The 21,831-nt window shown below is 37.2% G+C and overlaps 1 protein-coding gene across 1 annotated transcript in view; it reads right to left on the bottom strand.

Moving 5' to 3' along the window:
• Fcp1 (RNA polymerase II subunit A C-terminal domain phosphatase Fcp1) overlaps positions 1-21,831 on the bottom strand; it is a 35,111-nt gene that overhangs the window by 8,012 nt on the left and 5,268 nt on the right. The window contains exons 2-5 of the mRNA XM_083138872.1: positions 17,965-18,121; positions 8,944-9,069; positions 6,960-7,204; positions 1,764-1,954 (exon numbers count right to left, since the gene is read on the bottom strand). Coding sequence (XP_082994998.1) covers positions 1,764-1,954; positions 6,960-7,204; positions 8,944-9,069; positions 17,965-18,121 — 719 coding nt within the window. The remainder of the gene's footprint in view (positions 1-1,763; positions 1,955-6,959; positions 7,205-8,943; positions 9,070-17,964; positions 18,122-21,831) is intronic.

Below are 21,831 nucleotides of genomic sequence, written 5' to 3'. Positions count from 1 at the left end.
TGTTTTTGCGGGGTGTTCTGCTTCATTACTTTAACATGCAGAAAAGTGCTACCGAAAGTCATCGTATTTTGGTGGAAGTGTATGGTGACCATGTGCTAGCTGAGCAAACGTGTCAGAAGTGGTTTGCACGGTTTAGAAGTGGTGATTTCGGGCTGGAAGACCAAGAGCAACCTGGACAGCCAAAAAAAATTTGAAGACGAAGAATTGAGAGCATTGCTCGATCAGGATTCGTGTCAAACGTAGGAAGAACTTGCAGAAGCATTAGGCGTTGATCAAACAACAGTTTCCAAACACCTCAAAGCCATGGGAATGATTCAAAAGATGTCATATTGGGTTGCACATGAATTGAAAGACAGATGCTGAAAGACGAAAAACCATTTGCGAATTGCTGCTTCAAAGACAGAAAAGAAAGGGGCTTTTGCATCGCATTGTTACTGGCGATGAGAAGTGGATCCATTACGAGAACCCGAAACGAAAAAAGGCCTGGGTGAAGCCAGGTGAACCAGGTCCATCACAACCGAAACGAGATATTCACTGTGCAAAGGTTATATTGTGCATATGAATGCACAATATGAATGGTGTGGTGTATTATGAGCTGCTGCAACCGGGTGAAACTATTAATGGAGAACGTTATCGACGACAATTAATGCGTTTAAAGCAAGCTCTGGCCAGGAAACGATCAGAATGGGAGAACAAACATGATAAACTTATTTTTCAACATGATAATGCTCGCCCACATATCGCAAAACCGGTCAAAACCTATTTAGAAAATGTCGGATGGAAAGTTTTACCCCACCCGCCATATTCACCAGACGTTGCTCCTTCGGACTACTACTTGTTCGATTGCATGAATAACAATTTGATTGGACAGCGGTTCACTTCTTCAGAAGATATCAAAAAATGGGTCTCTGACTGGATCGCTTCAAAGGATGAGGACTTCTTTCGCCACGGAATCCGTAACTTGCCTGACAGATGGGCGAAAGTGGTGGCTCGTGATGGGCAATATTTTTCTTAAGGTATTTATGTATTTTGTGTTTGAACTACAGCTTCAATGTGTGCGTAACAACCGCACGAATTAATTCCTAGACCAAATACATTACACTGATATATATTAGCAGATGACACCTTCACCACAGTGCGTGAAAGAAGTGACTGAAGTATGATATAATTTCAGTATGATTTTTCAACAAACAAAGATCTAGAATTTTATGCTCCCAATTCCTTCATCAATATGTGTATTAGGGATGGGACAGATTAATTAGTACTTTATCGGTATCAACAGATAATTTTACCAATCTGATATATCTGTAAATATTTTACAATATTATGCTATTTTTTAATAACTTTTATGAATATAAACAATAAATATGGAGAAACTAGTACTCACTTTATCCACGAAACTGTTTTTTTCTTCTTTGTTCCATTAATTTCAGTGGCCACTGCCACCATCCTTGTTGGAACTTGCTGTACTCACCGAGGATGTTGGCAGTGGCGACTGAAATTAATAACGAATAAGAAAAAACAGTTTCACAGATAAAGTGAGTACTAGTTTCTCCATATTTATATACTACTGCGTCTCTCTTTTCCCAATTATTAATAAACATAATCTGCATTCATTTGGTATCATACATTTAGTATCGGATAGGTATAATATCAGTTATTGGGTAAAACTTGGTATCAATCCATCTCTGATATATATATACACATGCGTGTGTGTGTGTGTAATAGAAATTATAATAAATGTGGATAGCAAAATGACATACCTATTGATGAAAAATCGTAACCTTCTTTTTCATCGTTTTCCTGCTTTGCAAGGCCTGGTGGTGCATTTATGTCACCTGTATGCTGGAAGAAATGATACGGTCGTACATGGATCAGGTTGGGAGCATAAGTCCAAACATCTTCTCTATCGTCAATAATGCACACCATATGGTCACCACATGGAAATAGAGCTCTGTGAAATAAAAAAATATGTCATTAATAAGTGCCAGTGCATTTAACAGTAGGGATGGACCAACATATTTTTACTGGTGAAAGATAAAATTTACCAATAGCAATAATAAGAGACCTTAATTTTTCATTGTTACATTTGCTTAAATCAACACATTTTTTCACTGTCAACATTTGTGGATTGAATTTAGCACAATTTTCTGATGAATACATAAAATCATGCACTTTGAAAGTTTCTTTTAGCATGTGCATAATTTCAAGACAAAATTCACACTCACATTTGAATGAAAGTAGTGTAAATTCAAATGTCCCATTTTAGTAGTATATTTCACTATTTAAGTGTAAATTGTGGTTAAATCACATAATATCTGTGAATTATTGTGTATGAGAAAAATCAAGATCCCTACTACCTAACGATAACAGATATTGTATAAAATGACAATAAATTCATGAAGGACATGCATTATTACTTCAGCTCAGTAGTTGATCTATGGTCAACGCTTCTTCATTGACCCTGGGAATGGTGTCTTCCTTCAAGTAAAGACTCTATTCCCAGTAACTATGAGCATTTTGAGAAAAAAGATCCAAAATTTGAAAGAAATCAACTGAAAAATTAATTTTTGCACTTATTTTGGTTGCTGCATTTACTCACTTTGCAAGTGCTGTACTACATGCCATCAGTGGTACGTCATTAAGGGTGGTCACCAGGCAAACTATGCAAGATCCTGAGCAAAGTACTGACCACATGTTGCTTACTGCCATGCGATTTTTCGAAAATACTCCCCCCCCCCCCAACATTTTGGGCATATCTGCACCTGTGGGGTATCATTAAAGCAGTGGTTCCCAAACTGTGGTATACGTACCCTCAGGGGTATATGAATGACTTGAAGGGAGTATGCGACCAGCTCTGAAGAGAAATGTCGAGAATACCCACAAGACAACACTTTTGCTGCAGGTGTGTGGAGCAGACTTCATTGTTTCAGACTTCATAGCTTTAACACTCAACAGGAAGGCTGATCAGGCACCGACAGTATCTTATCTTTGTTTCATATGTTTTGAAATAAAATACTCGTTTGAAATCTATAATAGACTAAATTTGGAGCCGAATCTCTCCTTGAAAGTTTCAAGTGCACAACCAGACATCAAGAAGATTGTAACGTAGGAACACCCAAGAAAATAATAAACGTAGGATTCTAATTTAGATAAGGCAAAACTTACACCACATGACATCATTTCACTGAGTAATAAAGACCAGTTTTGGCATGTAATTACTTTGTTCTCAAGCTTTCACCACATCATGTGGCTTCCTCAGGAGATAGGACAAGTATGGAAAAAATTTAAGACATGGGAAGGTAAGTTAAAGGTTTAAAAGGGCAAGCAGAGTTGGAGTAGGAAGGAGTGATAGGACACTGCTTTGTCGTTTACCTTTTATCGTCTTTTAGGTAGGATGCTAATGTTTATTCATTTACCATCTTTCCACATACAGCCCGAATGGCATTTTGCTCTATTGGAGATACATGCCTCCTACATATAAAAAACGACCCACCAATAATGCAGAAAAAAAACACTATTCGGAGAAAAGCTATGGTGGGGATACATTAAGACTTTCGGTACAATAAGAAAAATGTTTGAGAACCATTGATTTAAAGTATTTATATAAATTTATAAATAAATTAAAATTAATTATACAATAAATTATTATTTACGTGATGTTAACATGGAATTTTTCAAGTAGAATTATAAGGCAATCTTTGTGTATGAGAACCTCTTCAAAATAATGAGTTTTACCAGGAAGCCTGAAAGGACATGGAAAAGAGAGTTGACTATATGTGAACACGGTTCTGATAACTTTTACCTTAAAACATGATGCTGCATAATTTTATTTTACCAAAAACAGGTGCTGTTCATTGTATCTAATGATTAAGAAGATTGGATGAGTCCTTTTTTTAATTTTCAACACTGATCATGGAATAAAAAACAACACTGTTGATAATTATCTTCCACCAACAAGGTTACATGGTTTTGACTTCCCTTTTTTTAAAAAAAAATCCTATCTGGTCTCCTTATTGACTAGTTTTTCAGCCTACATTCCTTTTTCACTCTTTTTACAAACATCTTCCTTGGTCCCTTTATTGACAAGATATCAAATATTTTGTACGACTGTTTTTTCCCTGAACAAAACATTCAACAATTGTAACGACCCTGCGTGGTCTCCACATTTAACGATCCTGCGTGGTCGCAATATTATATTTTTGTTAAGAAGGTTTGAATAAAGAATGCAGGCTAAATGTCCCTGTGAGGCGTACACTTTTAGTTTAAATGTGTTAACGGATCCACCTCTACGTTTATTAGTTTTACTTATTATTAGACCCTGAGTGGTCACACTATTCTGTAAACGTTAACGGATCCACCTCTACGTTTTTATTAGCTTCGACCCTGCGTGGTCGCGGTATTCTGTGAATGTTAGCATTTATTGACATTTACTCTGTTCAATTCATTGCAAAGTCCTGCGAGGCTCATTATTAATTGTATTGTCTGAATGCACACAGTTTTAGTTTATATTGACACGTGCATCTAGTGATTTTCCCACTAGTGTTTTCTTAATGTCACTTCTTGGATGTTTCTCAGTACGAAGGTTGCAATATGTAAAAAAATGAGTTAGCAACGCGTACTTGTAGTTAAAATTTTCACCACCCATGCGCCACCGCGAGTATAAAGCCAGCACAGCGAGGCCTGCAGTTCAGTTGGCTTTCAGGTCGGTTCACGATAAGATCTCTTACCAACGGACCTGGAAGAAGGATCACTCCGCTCTTGCGAGAGTCTAAGCATCCTAAGGAAGGAAGTTGCACTCCGCTCTTGCGAGAGGCCAAGCACCCGAGAGAAGCCGCACTCCGCCTTCCAGCGAGAGAGGTTGAACTCTGCCTTTGGCAAGAGAACCCACTCCACTTTCGAGTGAGAGATACTCCACTCTGCTTATTGGCGAGAGAGAACAACTCCACTTTAGAGTGAGAGGATCCGCTCCGCTTGCTGCAAGAGGTTTCCTTCCCCTATCAACCTGTGGCACTCCGCCAGGATAGTGTGGCGTTGGGTTTCCAGCAACGTACTCTCTCTTTCAGGGGAACCCGTGACGACTGCTGCGAAAAAGGCCCTAAATAAAATTAGGTCCCCATACTCCCCATTGGCGTCTCACTGCGAGGAATGAATTGGATGTTCCCTGCTCCCCCCTTATCTCTTCGAGTCTAAAGGTGGTACAAGTAAATGCACGTGAGTGGTAAGGGAAAAGGTAAAGACATGTGAGTAAGTGTGCTAACGGACATCCTTGTGATAGGATTATAATAAACTGTTACATCTATATATAAACCTGGTTTAGTCTTTCTTTACACCCAGTAAGCCCTGAGGTATTTCTGAGTCTTTGTACTATGACATACATATGGGTAAACTTTTGCCAACCACCCAACTGCAGTGTTTAGCATGTTGAACGCAGCCAGTACCAGTAGTCCTGCGCCGTGGTGCTGAGCACTGCATGGGTGGACGTTGCACAATTGTTTATTTGGTGCAGTTTAGAGGAAAGAAAGAACAAGCACCTTCTACCTTACTTCCCTCCATGAGTGTTGGGAGTATGTTGCAGCAACTGTTCAAACAATGTGATCTGGGCTTACACAGCCAGAAATGCATTGTAAGGGACATGCCTCTTGGGTTGAAAGTGTACTTATCTGCTAGATTTAGACTGTTATTGTGAAGTTTTTTTTTAGAATAGTTTTAACTTACTGTGTGACAGTGACGACAGTATTGAGTGTCAGTGAAATGGCGAAGCCAGGTACAAGTGGCAGCAAACTATGAAATGCAGTAAGCTTTTGCAAGGAAGATTTCATCGAAACGGATGGTAAGATTATTTGCTGCACTTTACCTTCAAAAAAAGAATATGAAAAAGGACTATAGTTTATTTTTGCACACCTACTAAAAATATTATTTTAAATGAAAGCATTTAAGGTAACAAATCAGCCGCAGGTTGCACTACATGCACCCAAGCATTGCCTTGAAAATTGATGGGAGGATTCAGCAGAAAGTGTCCCCTCTTCTTTTGCAACGCAGGTTCTCTTCTTTTGCAACGCAGGTTATGTTCCAAAAATAAACAGTAATACTGTGCATTGACAGTCTGTCCTGGAGGTATGGGGAGAATCAACAGAAATTTCACATTAGTGGGATTCTGACTACACAACTTTAGACTGCCAACTCTAATGATACTCTATTCCTCTTACCACTGCGCATGTGCCTAGTGTTGGAAGGAAGAGTCCATTTACTGGGAGGTAGTTAGGTATCAAACAAACATGTGGTATAAGTGAGAAGCACCGGTTCAGTTTCATGGCGTATATACAGCAGTGTTGCCACTATTAAATTTCTGACCCACGTATATGAATTGTATATATATTGCGGTTTTATTTAAAATACTGTAGTACTTTTAGTGGAGTGCAAAAAAATATATATAGCCCAGAGGAAATGTTTTCCTTTAAAAATCATAGCTCAAAGTGTCAAGAAAACATAATTAATTAACCAACACACAGACTTAGTCCCACAAGCAGGAAGACTCTTCAACATTACCATGCACTGCCTCTGTGATTGAGGTACGCTAGATCAGTGAAAGGTAGCCCATGGGAAATAGTTACAATGACAAGATTGTATTTTATGTAGCTCGCATAGTATCTCATGTTATTAGAGAGATAATTTTTTACAATTTTGAGTCCATATTTAACTCCATATTTTGGCAAAAATTACTAAATATGTATTTACATATTTAGCACATTTTTACTGCATATAAATCTGATCCCTGCTAATCACTTTTTCTGTCACAATTAGCCAAAAGTGACAGAAAAGTAATTATTAGAAAATACTTTTAATAGCAACAATAATAATAATCTGATTACAATTTCATGGTTTAGTGGTACACTAAAATCATGGAGACCATTACAACTATTCTTTTAGGTCCAAACAGCATCAAATACTATACTTACTTTAGATTTGCAGTTTTAGAAGTTGCATTGAAGCATTCATCCCTGGAGAGAATTCTATGAGAAAAATATTTCCCCTCATGATCAAGAAACATTGCGATTGTATGAGCATAACTTCGAGCACCAAATGTACATATGTGCAGTTCATACAAGTCACTGATATTCTTCAGAAATGTATGTGTTCCTGGACGCAATCTTGTGTGATACCAAGGGGAAACAGCACCATGTAGTTGAAAGTGATAAACATCCTGGAAAATGAAATGGATGAAGAGTAATCAATAATAGAGACATCGAAAATTAATAGTAAAAAACTTCTTACGTCATGTGCCGGCAACATATTTGTTAAGAACAATAGCAAACACAGAAACGGCATGATAAAAAAAACACTTTAGGACTTCTTCCAAGCTTTCAATTCCATCTTGGAATCATCACGAGGGTGGTGAAGAGATGACGAAAGTGACGAGGTTGAAGTTCAAGTAGCACCAGCATTTCTCGACCAGCCTGGTCATGATTTCAAGATGGAATCAAAAGCTTGGAAGTACTCCTAAAGTGTTTTTTATCGTGCTGTTTGTGTTTTTTTATTGTTGTTATCAAATCGAAAATTAAATGATGACAGCTGATAATGAAATTGTATGTATATTTCCAACATCAGCAAATAAAAAAATGAGTACAAATTCCATCCTAGACTAAATTCAACACTATTGCTCATAAAGTGAAAAAAAGTAAGAATTAATTCTGGAATGAAAACAAAGAACTTTATTAGAAATAAGATTGATTGAACTTAGGTGAATGGTAAAATTAGCTATATCTCCACTCAACTATACTGAATAGGGTTAACTGATTCAGAGAAGAAATGCTTCCTTCCATGCTTAAAATTTTCATTGTTTTAGTTCTGGAAAATTGAGACAAATTTTAGTTATGACAAAATGATTAAATTTATGACTTTTGTGACTTGCCTTTGTGGAAAATGGCCAAATTTCATCCACTTGGAAAACTATTTCAACTCATGAAACACAAAATATGAAATGTTTATTGAATGATATAACCCAAATCCTTGAACACAGTCATACATTTGCCTAACACTGCCAAAAAATCCCTCTGCGAACTCAAAATATCATTTTGTGTACACACACACATACAAGCCCCTAACACCCTCCCCTGCAACACAACAGATGCTTCTTCCTTAAAATTATCCCATTCCTACGAAACTTTCCTTCTGGGAAGATCCCTCAGCGAATTCCATTTCAGGATGAGGTTAAACACTGTCAGTCATGCCTGCGCATGAATTGAATTTTCCCCAGCTAGACCAGAAATGACAGTTCAATAGCACTTTAGTTCCTTTTCAACATAAGAAATGTTATTCCCAGTTTTTTATTGCATATTTCACGGAGTTTTTCACATTAAAGTGGAAAATTCGGTATTATTTTGAAAAATTCGTGATTCCGAAACACCAAAAACTTGCCTCCTTAACTTATCCAAATATATTTTAAACACTTTATTTTGCTTTCCTCAACTCTTTGGTGTTATCGTTAAAATGAAAACTTCACGTCCCTAGTTATAGGTTTTTAGAATTCTGCAGGACTTTTAAAACACACTGTATACTGTATACTGTACACAAACAGCCTTACAACTATTCTATTAACTCTGAATCATTGTGGGGGCCATAGCAACTTGCCGGCGGAAAAAAAAGTATATCATTTCTAAATATACTGGTATGGAGAGGTGGGGTTGTCAAAAATTTCTTGTGTGAGAATCTGACATGTTGGCTGAAAATATAAAACCAACCTCTATGATGATTACTTGTACATTTTTTAAAAATGCCTAAATGTTTGAAAGTGCATACTTTAAAAGCTCCCATTAGGGAACGGTTTATAACAAAAAATAGCTGCTTTCCACTGAAAGTTAATTGATATTTTGGAAGAAATTTGCAAGTAAATATGAAACAAGACAATCACTTGAAAAAAATAATAATCTAAAAAAAAAATACCTTCAAATTTGCAGGTATGTTATCATTTGTGGTATGAATTAGTGTTTGATCCAGATCAACAAGAAGAACAAGTTTCCTGTGCTTCAACAATCGTGCCTCATCAGCTTTCCCCAATGTGTGTGCTTGCTAAAAGGGAAGAGAAACAACTAATAAATTTAATACACTTTCCTCTTATCTTGCTTAAATTCTGTATTGTATTACAACCAACCATACAAACTATTACAGTGTTCAATTTAAAACAGGACCCATTGTAGAAACAGCAAGTAAGTAATGTAAAGAGCTATATATACATGTATGTATTAAAATATACAACATTGGAAATGAAGTTTCTTCAGTTCAATGCATTTGTCCACACGTTTCGCATTGTTCCTAGCAATCCTATGGAGCATTCTGTTGTCGATACTCTGGATGGCATCAGTGATGTTTATCTTCAGCTCATCCAAGGTTTGTGGATTGTTTTTGTACATAGTTTTAAGTGCCCCCCCCCCCCAAAAAAAATAAATAGAAGTCCAGACATCTAAGATCTGGAGAACTTGGCGGCCATCATCTTTAGATATGATTCTGTCACACAGACACAAAAAAAATCCTTCAGCATCATCATGGTGGAGTTTGCTATGTTACACTGTCTTGCTGTATCCAGCAGTGATTTTTACCCTATTGTAGTAAGGCTGTATACTATCTGACATAGGGTTCCCACATGAACTATAAGTACAGTGTGGTTATAAATTATCGGATGATTTCATAAGGCTATATTTTTACTAATACTGAACATCAATAAACTATCTTAGTGTAATTTTAAAGAGGGAAGTTTGAAGTTATCATGTGATTTTAATTTGTTTTCATTTTTCTTTTTTTTTCTAGCGGTGTTGGAGAAATTGCTGTGCTGTCAACCAATCGTAGCTGGTGTGTGATTGAATATGCACAAAGAGATAGTGTTGTTGCTGTTCGACGGGCATTTACACGGCAATTTGGATATCGTGCTCCTCTCGCGTCGTCAATCTGTAGGTGGTTCGAACAGTTTCGCGATAGAGGATGCATCTGTCATCAAGGAAAAGGATGCACAGGGAGGCCAAATGTAAGTGAAGAGACCGCCGACAGAGTCCGTGAAAGTTTCACACAGAGCCCTCAGAAATCAGTGTGGATAGGCAGTCAGCAGTTGCAGATACCAACATCAACAGTGAGGAAGCGATTGAAGTTGTTCCCATACAAAATGCAACTGGTGAGGCTTGCGTTTTGTGAGACTTTGATGGCCAAGATCGAAGAGGATGAGGGTTTGTTGGAACAAATCATCATGAGTGATGAAGCGACATGTCATTTATCTGGAAAAGTCAATAGGCACAATGTCCGGATATGGAGATCTGAGAACTCGCACGCTGTCATTGAGGTAGAACGTGACAGCCCAAAAGTAAACTTGTTTTGTGCCGTTTCTAAGAGACGTGTGTTTGGCCCATTCTTTTAGTTTTTTTTTGTTTTTTTGCTGAGAACACTATCACGGGAAACATGTACTTGGACATGCTGGAAAGTTGGTTAATGCCACAGCTCACGGAAGAGGCATATGGATGTCCGGGGGTACCTAAATATACACCTGCCAGGTAGATGGATTGGTCGTGCAATGACCGCAGATGACACATTCTCCATATGGCCACCATGTTCATCGGACCTCACAGTGTGTGATTTCTTCCTGTGGGGTTGTGTCAAGAACAATGTTTACATCCCTCCACTTCCAGCTACACTGCCACAATTGACAAGGTGCATTGACAGAGCCTTCGAGAACGTCACACCAGACATGCTTGAGAGGGTTTGGCAAGAATGAGATCACTGCCTGCCGTATTACACGTGGGGCTCACATCGAGTGCATTTAAAGTCAGTAAAAAAAACTTCAAACTTCCCTCTTTCAAATGACACTAAGATAATGTATTTATCTTCAGTATTAGTGAAAATATAGCCTTATGAAATCGTCCAATAATTTGTAACCACGTGGTATATTTTCCCATAGTTTTCCAGAGTACTCAATACACAGTACAATACTATTTTAAATTGATTATACAATGGTATTCTCAATTTTCCCTCATAGCCATACCACCCTCACTTTATTATTATTATTAGAGATGGTTCTGACCAATGTAGGCACATCAATGTATCAGTAATTTTATCAATCTAATAAATTCATAAATAGCTTACAATTTAGAGCAATATTATGCAATTTAGTTATAATTTTTATGAATAAAAACATACAATTCATATGTCACGGTTTAAGAAAGTAAACGTTTAAATGCACACTTTGTTTTTCAAAGCCAAAATCCATTGCAGTCAACTTACATAGATTAATAAAGGAGGTGCATTAATCATTCATGTTTGTCAAACATTTGCACTTTTATATTAGTTCAGTAGAATAACAATTATCGGTATGAGTAAATTTTATATCTGTAGTATATCATTATTGCAAACAATAATAATAATAATAATAATATCAGTACACTTTCTGATACCAACAAAACCAATTCAACAATAAAATACAATTAAAGATTAAAAGTTACAGGTTTCTTATGGAATGTACGTACCTCTCCCCCCCCGTAATAGATGAATAATAGTTTTTCTTGTATTTACGCATTGCTTGCATTGTAGAATTATTTTCTTGTAGTTTACAAGCTATATTACAACAATGTAACATTGACAACATCCATTATATAACGAATTCTTTTTGTTTAAAAAATTGCTAACCATTGTTATAACTGTATCTTTAGTTAAAATATAAATAAATGTCTGATGAATGGTGCGTGTGTTCTCCTGAAACGTCACAACGAAAAACTGTTTTTCTTATGCTTGTAATAACCGTAAACTACAGGAAAATAATTCTTATGGAAGTTAAATATTTTTTTAAATCGTATTACATTAGAAACCAAAATATTTAAATTCCTAACACCATTAAGCCTTGTTTCCATGATATGAAAAACTCAATATGCTGACAAAGGCAGAAATTTATTTTATTATAAAACATAAACTAAACGTAACGTTTCAACCTTCTAGCAAGGTCTTCTTCAGACTCTGCAACATGTACTTGGTGCAGAGTCTGTAGAAGACCTTGTTAGAAGGTTGAAATGTTACGTTTAGTTTATGTTTTATAATAAAATAAATTTCTGCCTTGGTCAGAATATTGAGTTTTTTTAATATTTCTGACAAACAGAAGTTTACAAATTGGCACAGCATCAATTAATCAGGAATGCAAAATAAACATGTATATAAAGATTGTATCTTCAAAATAGCTTGTTTGAACTTTAATTCTTGTTTTGAGTTCACTTAATGTGGACTTCGGTTAATCAGGACTGGACCTACTGTTTAAAGTGGGATCCTAACCATTGTGTGCCTCCACTGGGTATTGAACCCGGGGCCCTTTCATTACAAGACAACGACATTACCACTATGCCACTTGGGAGACCCTCAAAGAAGCTTGTGTAAAATGGGTTGAAGAAGTTTTAATTATTAATACGTACTACTCCTTCGTACTTAATTGGGATCATTGATCAATTAGATGATTCTCCAATTATTTTTTTTTTCAAATTCCCTGAGATTTCCAGGTTTTCCAGGGGTGTGGGTATGTATCTTGGTAGGTCTCAGCAACCATGATTGTTTCAAAGAATAGGGGCCCAATTATTCATTGTCATGAGATTGAACACCAGATGTCAATTCTTATAGAATGCTGAGGAGACTTGATAATACGATACAGGTTTTCAGTGCTCCATGTACAGTACTTTTGGCTACAAACATATCACTGAGGTGAAACTATGTATTGTCTGTGAAGAACGTCTGATCTAAAATGAAAATATCCCCCACACAGTTAAAGCATGATATCATCACAGCAGTCCAAAACACATGATATGACAGTGTTCTGGTAGCTTCCCACAACTGACTCATCACAGCAGTTTCTGCATCCCCTTCCCCATAATCTCAACATAACAATACAGGAATTGTCTCATCACTCTAAACATGGCCACAATTATGTACTCGTCAGTGTGCAGTTCTGTTTTAAAACAAACACACTGTATATGCTCTTGTTTACCACATTATTAAGCACATGCATATTTTGTTTTGTTAAATATATTTAGCTTCATCAAAAATTTAGAATGTGAGTGGTATGTGCAAGAAATGTCCTTGCCTTTTCGAAGTTACATAATTGCGAGCCTCATCTACTGGATGGGTCACAGGTGGCAGATAGTGACCCCCCCCCTCAGATATGAGGGGAAGCTGCAAATTAGGGGAAACCGAAATAAGCAGTCCTAGACTGAGGCAGCAAGGTTGTGGAAGGGTGTCCAGTGGCATGGACATACTCAGCAAATACTTCAGACACCCATCGACAGCCTTGTGTCATGGTGAATAAACACCGCCATAAAAGTGCTTGCCCCTACTGCCTTGTGGGCCTGGAGAGATCCAGAAAGGCTAAGGGAGTTGGAACCCCAACCTGAGAACCCACAGGTGGCAGCACCATCACCCAGATGCAGGCTGTGACAGGCCTATTAACCGACACCTGAAAGTATAAAAAATTCGAGAAAAGAGAGAAGCAAACCAGACTGGAAATTGGAGACTACGTAGCCTACGAACAGGGACATTGAATATTGGAACACTGACAGAAAGAACTGAAGAAATTATAGAGAGGAATCGACATCTTTGGAATGAGCAAAAAGAAATGGAAAGGAAGAGCAGAAATGAAATTGAGGAAAGACTATAAACTGTACTGAGCAGGTAGTGAAGAGGGTAGGAGAAGTGGGGTTGGATTTGAAGTCAGAAGTAGAATAAGTGAGGAAGTAGAAAGGATAAATGACAGAATAATAAAACTAAAAATGTAAAAGGGAAAGTAATAGAACAATTCAAATGTATGCCCCACAAACAGGATGTACAAGGAAGGAGAAAGAAGAATTTCAAGAAGACTTGGAAGAAAATGTAGGAAAAGAATGGCAAATTGTCATAGGTGATTTTAATGCACAGATGGAAAGAGACAGGAAAGGGTATACGGAAATACTCTGATCAGATGAATGGGAACAGAGGAACGAGGAAGGAAGGAGGTTACTGGATTTTTGTAAGAGAAAAGGATTGTTAGTAGGTAATAGTTGGTTTAAAAAGAAATATGACCGCCACAAAATTTCAAGTTACAGTTAGAATAATGAACAACATTAAAGTAATACCCAGTGAGAACTTAGACAGTGACCACAGGATACTAGGAGAGGATGTGAAGAGATGGAAAATAAAAGATAGAAAGGAGGAACAAGAGAGAAGGATAAGGGTGTGGAAATTGAAGGATAATATGGTAAAAGAGAAATATCATGAAATATTGCATACTAAAGTGCAAAGAGATGAACCCGCAGGAGTAGAAACAGAATGGATAAGATTTAAAACAGAATTAGTAGATGCTGCCAAAAAGATATGTGGACAAGCAAGAAAAGAAAGAAACACCATGGTTGAATGAATGAACTAGTGAGACAGTGAAAAACAAGAATGATGCACTTAGAAAATGGTTTAAAGTTAAATCACAAAATGCACAAAAAGAAGAAAGAGCCAAGAATAGTAGTAAACAGGGAAAGAAGAAGTGGATTGAAAAGTGGGCCAAAGTGCTAGATGTAGATGGGAACAAGAAAGTATTGTATGGATTAATGAGAGAAAGGAGAAGAGAAAGAGTAGACAGCTGTAAGCTAAGGGATGAAAGGGAAAACATTGTACAAGAGGATGAAGAAATAAGGAGAATGTGGAGAAATTATTTCGAGAGATTGCTGAATGTGAAAAAAGGAAATGAACATGAAGGAGTGAAGGAAAAAAATAATCTCTCATGGAAAGAAGTCGAGGAAGAGAGGTAGAGCACCTGAAGTAGATGAAGTGCCAGTGGAAATTACACTAGCAGCAGGAGTGATTCGTGTGCAGTGGCTGTACAGAGTGTTGAAAACAGTGTGGCAAGAGATTGGACAAAGGGATTAATAGTTCCCATATTCAAGAAGGGTGACAGAAAGGGATGTAGAAACTACAGAGGAGTAACACTAATGTGCCACTCAGCAAAGGTGTATGAGAAAATATTAAGAGAAAAGAATAAGGGAAGTAACAGAGAGGAAAAGTATGGATTTAGAAGAGGCAGATCACCAGTAGATCTGATATTCACCATAAGGTAATTACAGGAAAGCCACTACGAATATGGAAATTATTTGATTAAGGCATTCCTACATATAGAAAAGGCATACGATAGCATCACCAGACCAAAGATTTGGAAGGCTCTAAGAGAGAAAGGAGTCGAGGAAGAGATAGTGTGTAGAGTGCAGAGCACATACAAGACCAACTGGAGCTGTGGGAAGAATGGAGTGGTTCAGTATAAGTAATGGATTAAAAGAGGGAAGTGCTCTTTCCCCATTGCTCTTCATAATTACAAATGATGCAATTAACCAAGAGGTGGGGAAGAAGATAGGAGAGGAAGAGATGAAGGTCCTGTTGTTTGCTGATGACTTAGTAATATGGGGAAACAGGAAAATAGTAGTACACAGACAGCTTGATAGTTGGAATGAGGAAATTAAAAGAACAGGAATGAAATTCAGTGTAGAAAAGAGTGTGGTGCTAATAACAAGAAACAGAGCCAGAAATGTTCCAAGAATAAAGGTGGGCATGGAAGAGTTTAGAGTAGTGGAGAGATTCAAATATCTAGGAAGCACAAGTGAGAGAAGTGGAAGAATAGATGAGGAGGTAAACAGAAGAGGATAAATGGATGGGGGCCTCTATTAAAGTGTTCAAAGATTAATATCGAAGCGGGATGTGCCTATGAAATGCAAGAAGGTAATGCACAACACTTACTATGTGCTAATAATATGGAGGAGAGACTTGGACATTGACAGAGAGAGAGAGACAAAAGAAAGATGCAGGCAGTGGAGACAAAATTTTTATGGAGTATATTGGAGAAGACTAGAATGGAAAGAAGAAGGAATGAGGAGATACGATAGACAGTATGGGTAGTGAAGCTTCAGGGCTGTAGATCAGACACATATGAGATGGACACATGCAGGATGGATGCAGAAAGACTACCAGTAAGAGTTTACGATACAAAAGGAGTGGGAATAAGGCCAAAGTGAAGACCAACATGTAGGTGGCAAGAGAGGAGTGGTGGAAGACTAGAAGAAAATTGCGAGGCTTGACTTCTATGCCGACCCAGCCAGAGGCAGAAAACTGCGAAGGATGATGATGATTATATTTTCGTCATGTCATGTTTCATCATATTTATATACATATTTTATACATTAATACTATATTAATAATAGTATCCAGGCTGTAGTTATATACATAATTAACATTGTAGATTAGGCACCCACAGGAGATGTACTACGTAGTACTGTTTGGGAAACAGCAATAGCGAAAAATCAGGCGAGACTAGGCCAGCTCAGTGGTTAGAGCAATGGCACGGTATGCCAGAGACTGAGTTTGAGTCCTGGTCGAGCCTGCATTTTGCATTGAAACTTTCTACATAACCAACATTGTTTTTCCGACAAAATTTGAAAATTTACTTGCTGTCTAAATTAGTCATTAGTGACAGGAAAGAAATAAGCCCTTAACGAACATTTTAAATTTGAGCATGAAAATTATGCAGTAAAATTTATATTTAACAATTTCAAATATATTACATTATGAACTATATACTTATAAACAGCATATTGATTATTTTTCAACAGGTAATGTTTCACAAATTTCTTGTTTACATTATCAGACCAAAGATGGTTGTCCTTATATACTATCCTTGTTAGTGACGTGCTGTTACTGAAGAAAATATATTGTACTTAATCAACTCCCGTTTCGGAGTAGTCACCTCCCAGGTCAAAAAACTAGTGTCTGGAGAGATTGGAAGCACTTTCAGCATGCTCATTAGCTCATTCGTCACTACCGTATGGATAGCTGATCTTTCATTAATTTAATTTAGTCAGAGAAACAAAAAGAAATCACACGGAGTGCTCTTATTTGATGTCTAGCTAGAAATTCTCAGATTGCAACAGGAGTATGTGGGCTAGTACTGTCATGCCAAGGAACCAAAGACCAGATGTTCACAAATCAGGAATTCAGTCTCCTCTTTCCTAAATTTCAACATAAAATTTGGTGCACAATAAAAGAGTAAAACTGATTTCATCAGACAACATGCATCCTGTCACATTACAGTGTTCCTGATGCAAGCCACATAGTCAGAAGTAGGTGTAGTTAACTACCTATCTTTGGAAACATCATTAAGGGTCACCAAGATATAAGAAAACGTTCAAGTACATGATAAAGCCTGGTCCCCATAGGCCTGTTGTAAATGCTTCCGAGTTTCAATGATTTTCCAGTTTGAAACAAAATTTGACATCCACTCTCTGCTCAGTCCCTTTTCCATGTTTATTGCCAGCCAACAATAGATCACTCCTGATACCGAACACCTAATAGGTTCAGCTGGACCTATGGCCGATTCCGGTGCAGATTTTTCTTAAATTTTAATCTCCTTTCGAAAAACTGCTATGATATTCTAAAATCTGAAAAATTACATCAGGTTAGAATTCCTTCTAGAACATTCACATTAATTTTTATGTATCTTATTATCCTATTGGTGTTGCCTAGATATTATCAATAGTTTCGTGGCTACATAGGTGAATTAAACTATTCATATATCTACACCACAGCGAAAGCAAACCAGATGAAGATTCAAATGAATGCTCGAGAAGGAATTCTAAGTTGGTGTAATTTTTTAGCTTTTAGAATATCATAGTGGTTTTTGAAAGGAGAGGGGAAACAAACACCCTGGTGTTGGGTAAAGGTCCAGCTTAACCTTAAGGTCTATCCCAACACCTAGTAGAACACTATTCAATAAAATCTTTCAAGACCATATGGAAATCTCCACCTGTTCTGTCTGTGAATGAACAACTTCGGAGAAGTATGTCAGATATAGACACATTTTCAGACCTCTTCCAAAGAAGGTCAAAGTTATTGCTATTAAAGAGCTAGTAACAGCAACTGTTTATTTCTCAATTGAATGTTACTTACCTCCACACTAACTTTAAGCTCTGGAATGCTATGAATCATTGGCACTGAAGCATTTTGCAGCTTGTCTTCGGCTTTCCTCAAATCTGCTCCACATTCTGCACACATATCTCTCATTACAGTTGGGTGAGTGCATTCTTCTAACTCTAAAACTGGGCATCTGTAATATGCATACAGCTTGCATAAGTTTCATGTTTCTCAGACTTAGAATATTTTATTGGTTAAGTAAAGACAAATTTCAAAAACTAGTAGTCTTGTTTTTCAAGCCCATTATTTTCATATACAGTAAAAATGTCATGCACGATGAGAAGCTGAAATTTAAGAATCCAGGTAGAAAATTTAATTATTTGTGAGAAAACATCTACTGCAAAATGTTGATGGTGTCAACATTATTATAATTTGAAACAGCAACAATTGATTTCATTAACAAGATGATTCTAGTGAAGTACACGACAAATTCTACATATAATGTCTGGAGATATTTTTATAGTTGTATTTTCCACCAATCTTGAGGATGCTAACAGTTGGGCTCAAAAGTTCGTAGGCTAACATAGTAAAAAATATTTTTTTTGACAAAATTCGATTTTATTATTCAATATAGTTGCCTTCGAGGGCGATACAACGATTATAGCGGTCATACAATTTTTCGATGTTATTTTTATAGTACAATTTCTCTTTAGCCTCAAAATAGGCCTCAGTTTCAGCGATTACCTCTTCATCAGTGCTAAATTTCTTTCCAGCGAGCATTCTTCTAAGGTCTGCAAACAGAAAAAGTCACTGGGGGCCAGATCTGGATAATATTGTGGATGGGGAAGCAATTTTATTATGGTTGAATATCGCTAAACATTGCTCCGAATCATCAAAACGTTGTTGCTTTTGATCGATTGTGAGCACGCGTGGCACCCATTTTGCACACAGCTTTCGCATGTTCAAATATTCATGCACAATATGTCCAACACGTTCCTTTGATATTTTTTAAGTCTCAGCTATCTCAATCAACTTCACTTTACTATCATTTAAAATTATTTTGTGGACTTTTTTGATGTTTTCGTCGGTAACAGCCTCTTTGGGGCATCCACTGCGTGCATCGTCTTCGATGCTCATTTCGCCTCGTTTAAATTTAGCAAACCACTTCTCAACGGTTGATTTTCCTGGTGCAGAGTCCGAATAATGTTTATCAAGCCAAGCCTTGGCTTCAACAGTATTTTTTTTCGCCAAAAAGCAATGCTTTATTAACACACAAAATTCTTTTTTATCCATTTTTTCACAATAACAAAAGCTGCTTCACTCACAATGCTATATCTCACGAACTAATTATCCGGCAGCTGTGAAATTTATACACGTATCTTTTGAAGGGTAGTACTAAGTAAAAATCTCATGGATTTAATTCTAGTAATGCCATCTATGAGTCAGCCTACGAACTTTTCAGCCCAACTGTTACATGTATTAATTGCACACAGATGTACATGTAGTTAGTAATTATAATACTGAAGAATGAAGAGCACACAACAGTGAACAGAAGGCCATCATGTATTTACCATGCCAGTTACTTAATGTCAAGTCGACTTAAGTATACAGTTTAATATTTTAGGTATTTAGAGTAATTTCTTGTAGTATAAATGGAAGTTGCACATGCACAGGTAATTAAAACTTGATACAGTGTAAAGTCTTTTTCAGATTCATCAACATCTCACCATCCACCGTACTCATCACAGCATTTCAATGGAAAAGAAGCATTGATCTTTATGGAGTCTATCACACACACATATAAGCCACGGTTACAAACCATTACAGGCTGCCATCAACAGCATGATTTCCTCTGTGTCGTACAGACCACATAGTGTTTCCAAAGCCCTCAAACCAAACAATAATAACGTCCAAATTGGACATTTAATCAATGTTATATTTTTAGTCTGACATTTCAGTGTCTTTTTCTGCGAGGGAGGCCAAGTTCGCTCTTCATATTTCTGGTAATTTTTTTTAAGAAAAATAAATTAATATCTCAGCTATTTAACTATGATGATGTCCAAATTATTTTTTTTTTACCATTAGCTATGTCCCTATAAATATTTTTCTAGGAAATTGGTGTTGTAAAACCTTACGCTGTAGTGTGCAAATACGCAATGCTTTTCGCAGTATTTACATGAACCTAGTTTCACTTTACACAATATAGTTAAATCATCATTTTCTGAGTGTGTAAAACAGGATATTGTATGTGTGTGATTTTTATTAATTGCTTTTACAATTTTATAACTCAAGTGCATGATGTTCCTTCGATTTTAGATAAAATTCCAAAATAAGTCCCAGAAACTAATCAAAAATTTCCTCTTTGTAAACTGTGTCTATTCTCAAAAATAGAAGCAACAGAAATGTAATAATTTTTAACTACTGTTGACAAATTACAGCAGCCAAGCATACAAAAATACGGATCTATAGATGGGAGTTATATCAATTCTTGAAATTATGTGTGATACCCAAGGGGTATTGGTGGGATCGTAAATCATATGCAATAGACCATAATGTAAAATTTCTAGGGAACATTTTTAAAAATTTTAATGCATACAAATCTGCTCCTAGTCATAAACATATTGGAAAAATCTATTGGCCAATGTTATAAGGAAATATCTATTGACCTATGTTATGCCCCTCCCCATATTCTCAATATCAACCATGCTGGGAGTGAAGTGATCAGAGACATCGCTCCTGAAATGCCATGCAACCTGCACAACACACTCGCTCGAACACCACCTGCCCAGATCGTTCATGGCAGGTATAGTAAACCTGCCGGGTACCCACAGTTCTAAGATACCTAGTAGGTCTCAGTGCGTTCAGTCAATCAACTGCACGCCCCTCCCTCTGCATGACGTAGTTGCTTCGAGTAGAAACTGCACCGGTCACACGCCTGTCTGCAATGTTGCCAACTGCAATAGATTTCCACTACTTAAAAAATTAACTTTAAGCTTCGTAAGCCACATCGCCAATGAAATGATATTTACGAATGTTGCTACTACCCACCCCCCCACTCACACATTGAAATAGGCACAGGCTCCATAAGAATATGTCGTAAACAACCAATACATATATAGCGATATAGGGCAGGACTGGAACATGTCACGTTTGACATTGAGGTCCCGAGTCGAACAACACACTGTTCTACTGCGAACACCAGGGCTGTAGCCAGACAGAGGCTAGGGGCATTGTCGTTACCTTCCCCCTCCCCTTTCTGAAGTTTGGTAAACTACTTTGTAAAATTTGTTTGCAGTGACAAGTGAAAATGTAGACAGCTGATATTATTTTGCTCAAAACTTGATAATGGTTAAATTCACAGCATACAAACAACAGATAGGAGTAAAATTATTTCATCTGATTTACGAGCTGAAGTTAAAGTAGCAGGAAGTAATTAGAATATATTCTCTCAACTTCAGCTACGAGTGGGAAGATATTGAAAATATCTAAGACAAGATGGCGGATAGTACTGGGAGTGTGTTTCTTTGCTCTGCAAATTGTGGTTTTATTTTCTTGGTGTTGTGCTTCATTTGTGTTTTTCAATACCACGTACGTGTGAATCAGAACTCTGAAGTAACTATGGTCAATAGTGGCTCATTATTGGAGATGTGGAAAAAAGGATATAGGAACTTTCTTTTTCCGGCCGCTGGAACTTCTTCTGGCCTGACCGCAGCCATGATGGGACTACGGATGTCCGAGGACCAAATGACCGCGAGGTCAGCGATCCACTCTCGGTTACTTTCACCTCTTGTGCCTCGTGCTCTTGTGCGGTGACATCCATGTCAACCTGGGACCCTCCCAAGGAAATGATACTGTTTTTTTCCGTGTATTACCAGAACGTGCAAAGTTAAAAAACAAACTTTC

Source organism: Lepisma saccharinum, chromosome 17 (genome assembly GCF_977018435.1).
Source record: "Lepisma saccharinum chromosome 17, izLepSacc3.1, whole genome shotgun sequence".
NCBI classification, from domain to species: domain Eukaryota; kingdom Metazoa; phylum Arthropoda; class Insecta; order Zygentoma; family Lepismatidae; genus Lepisma; species Lepisma saccharinum.
Note: the sequence above shows the minus strand (reverse complement) of the source record. Positions and strands in the feature narration are given on the sequence as shown.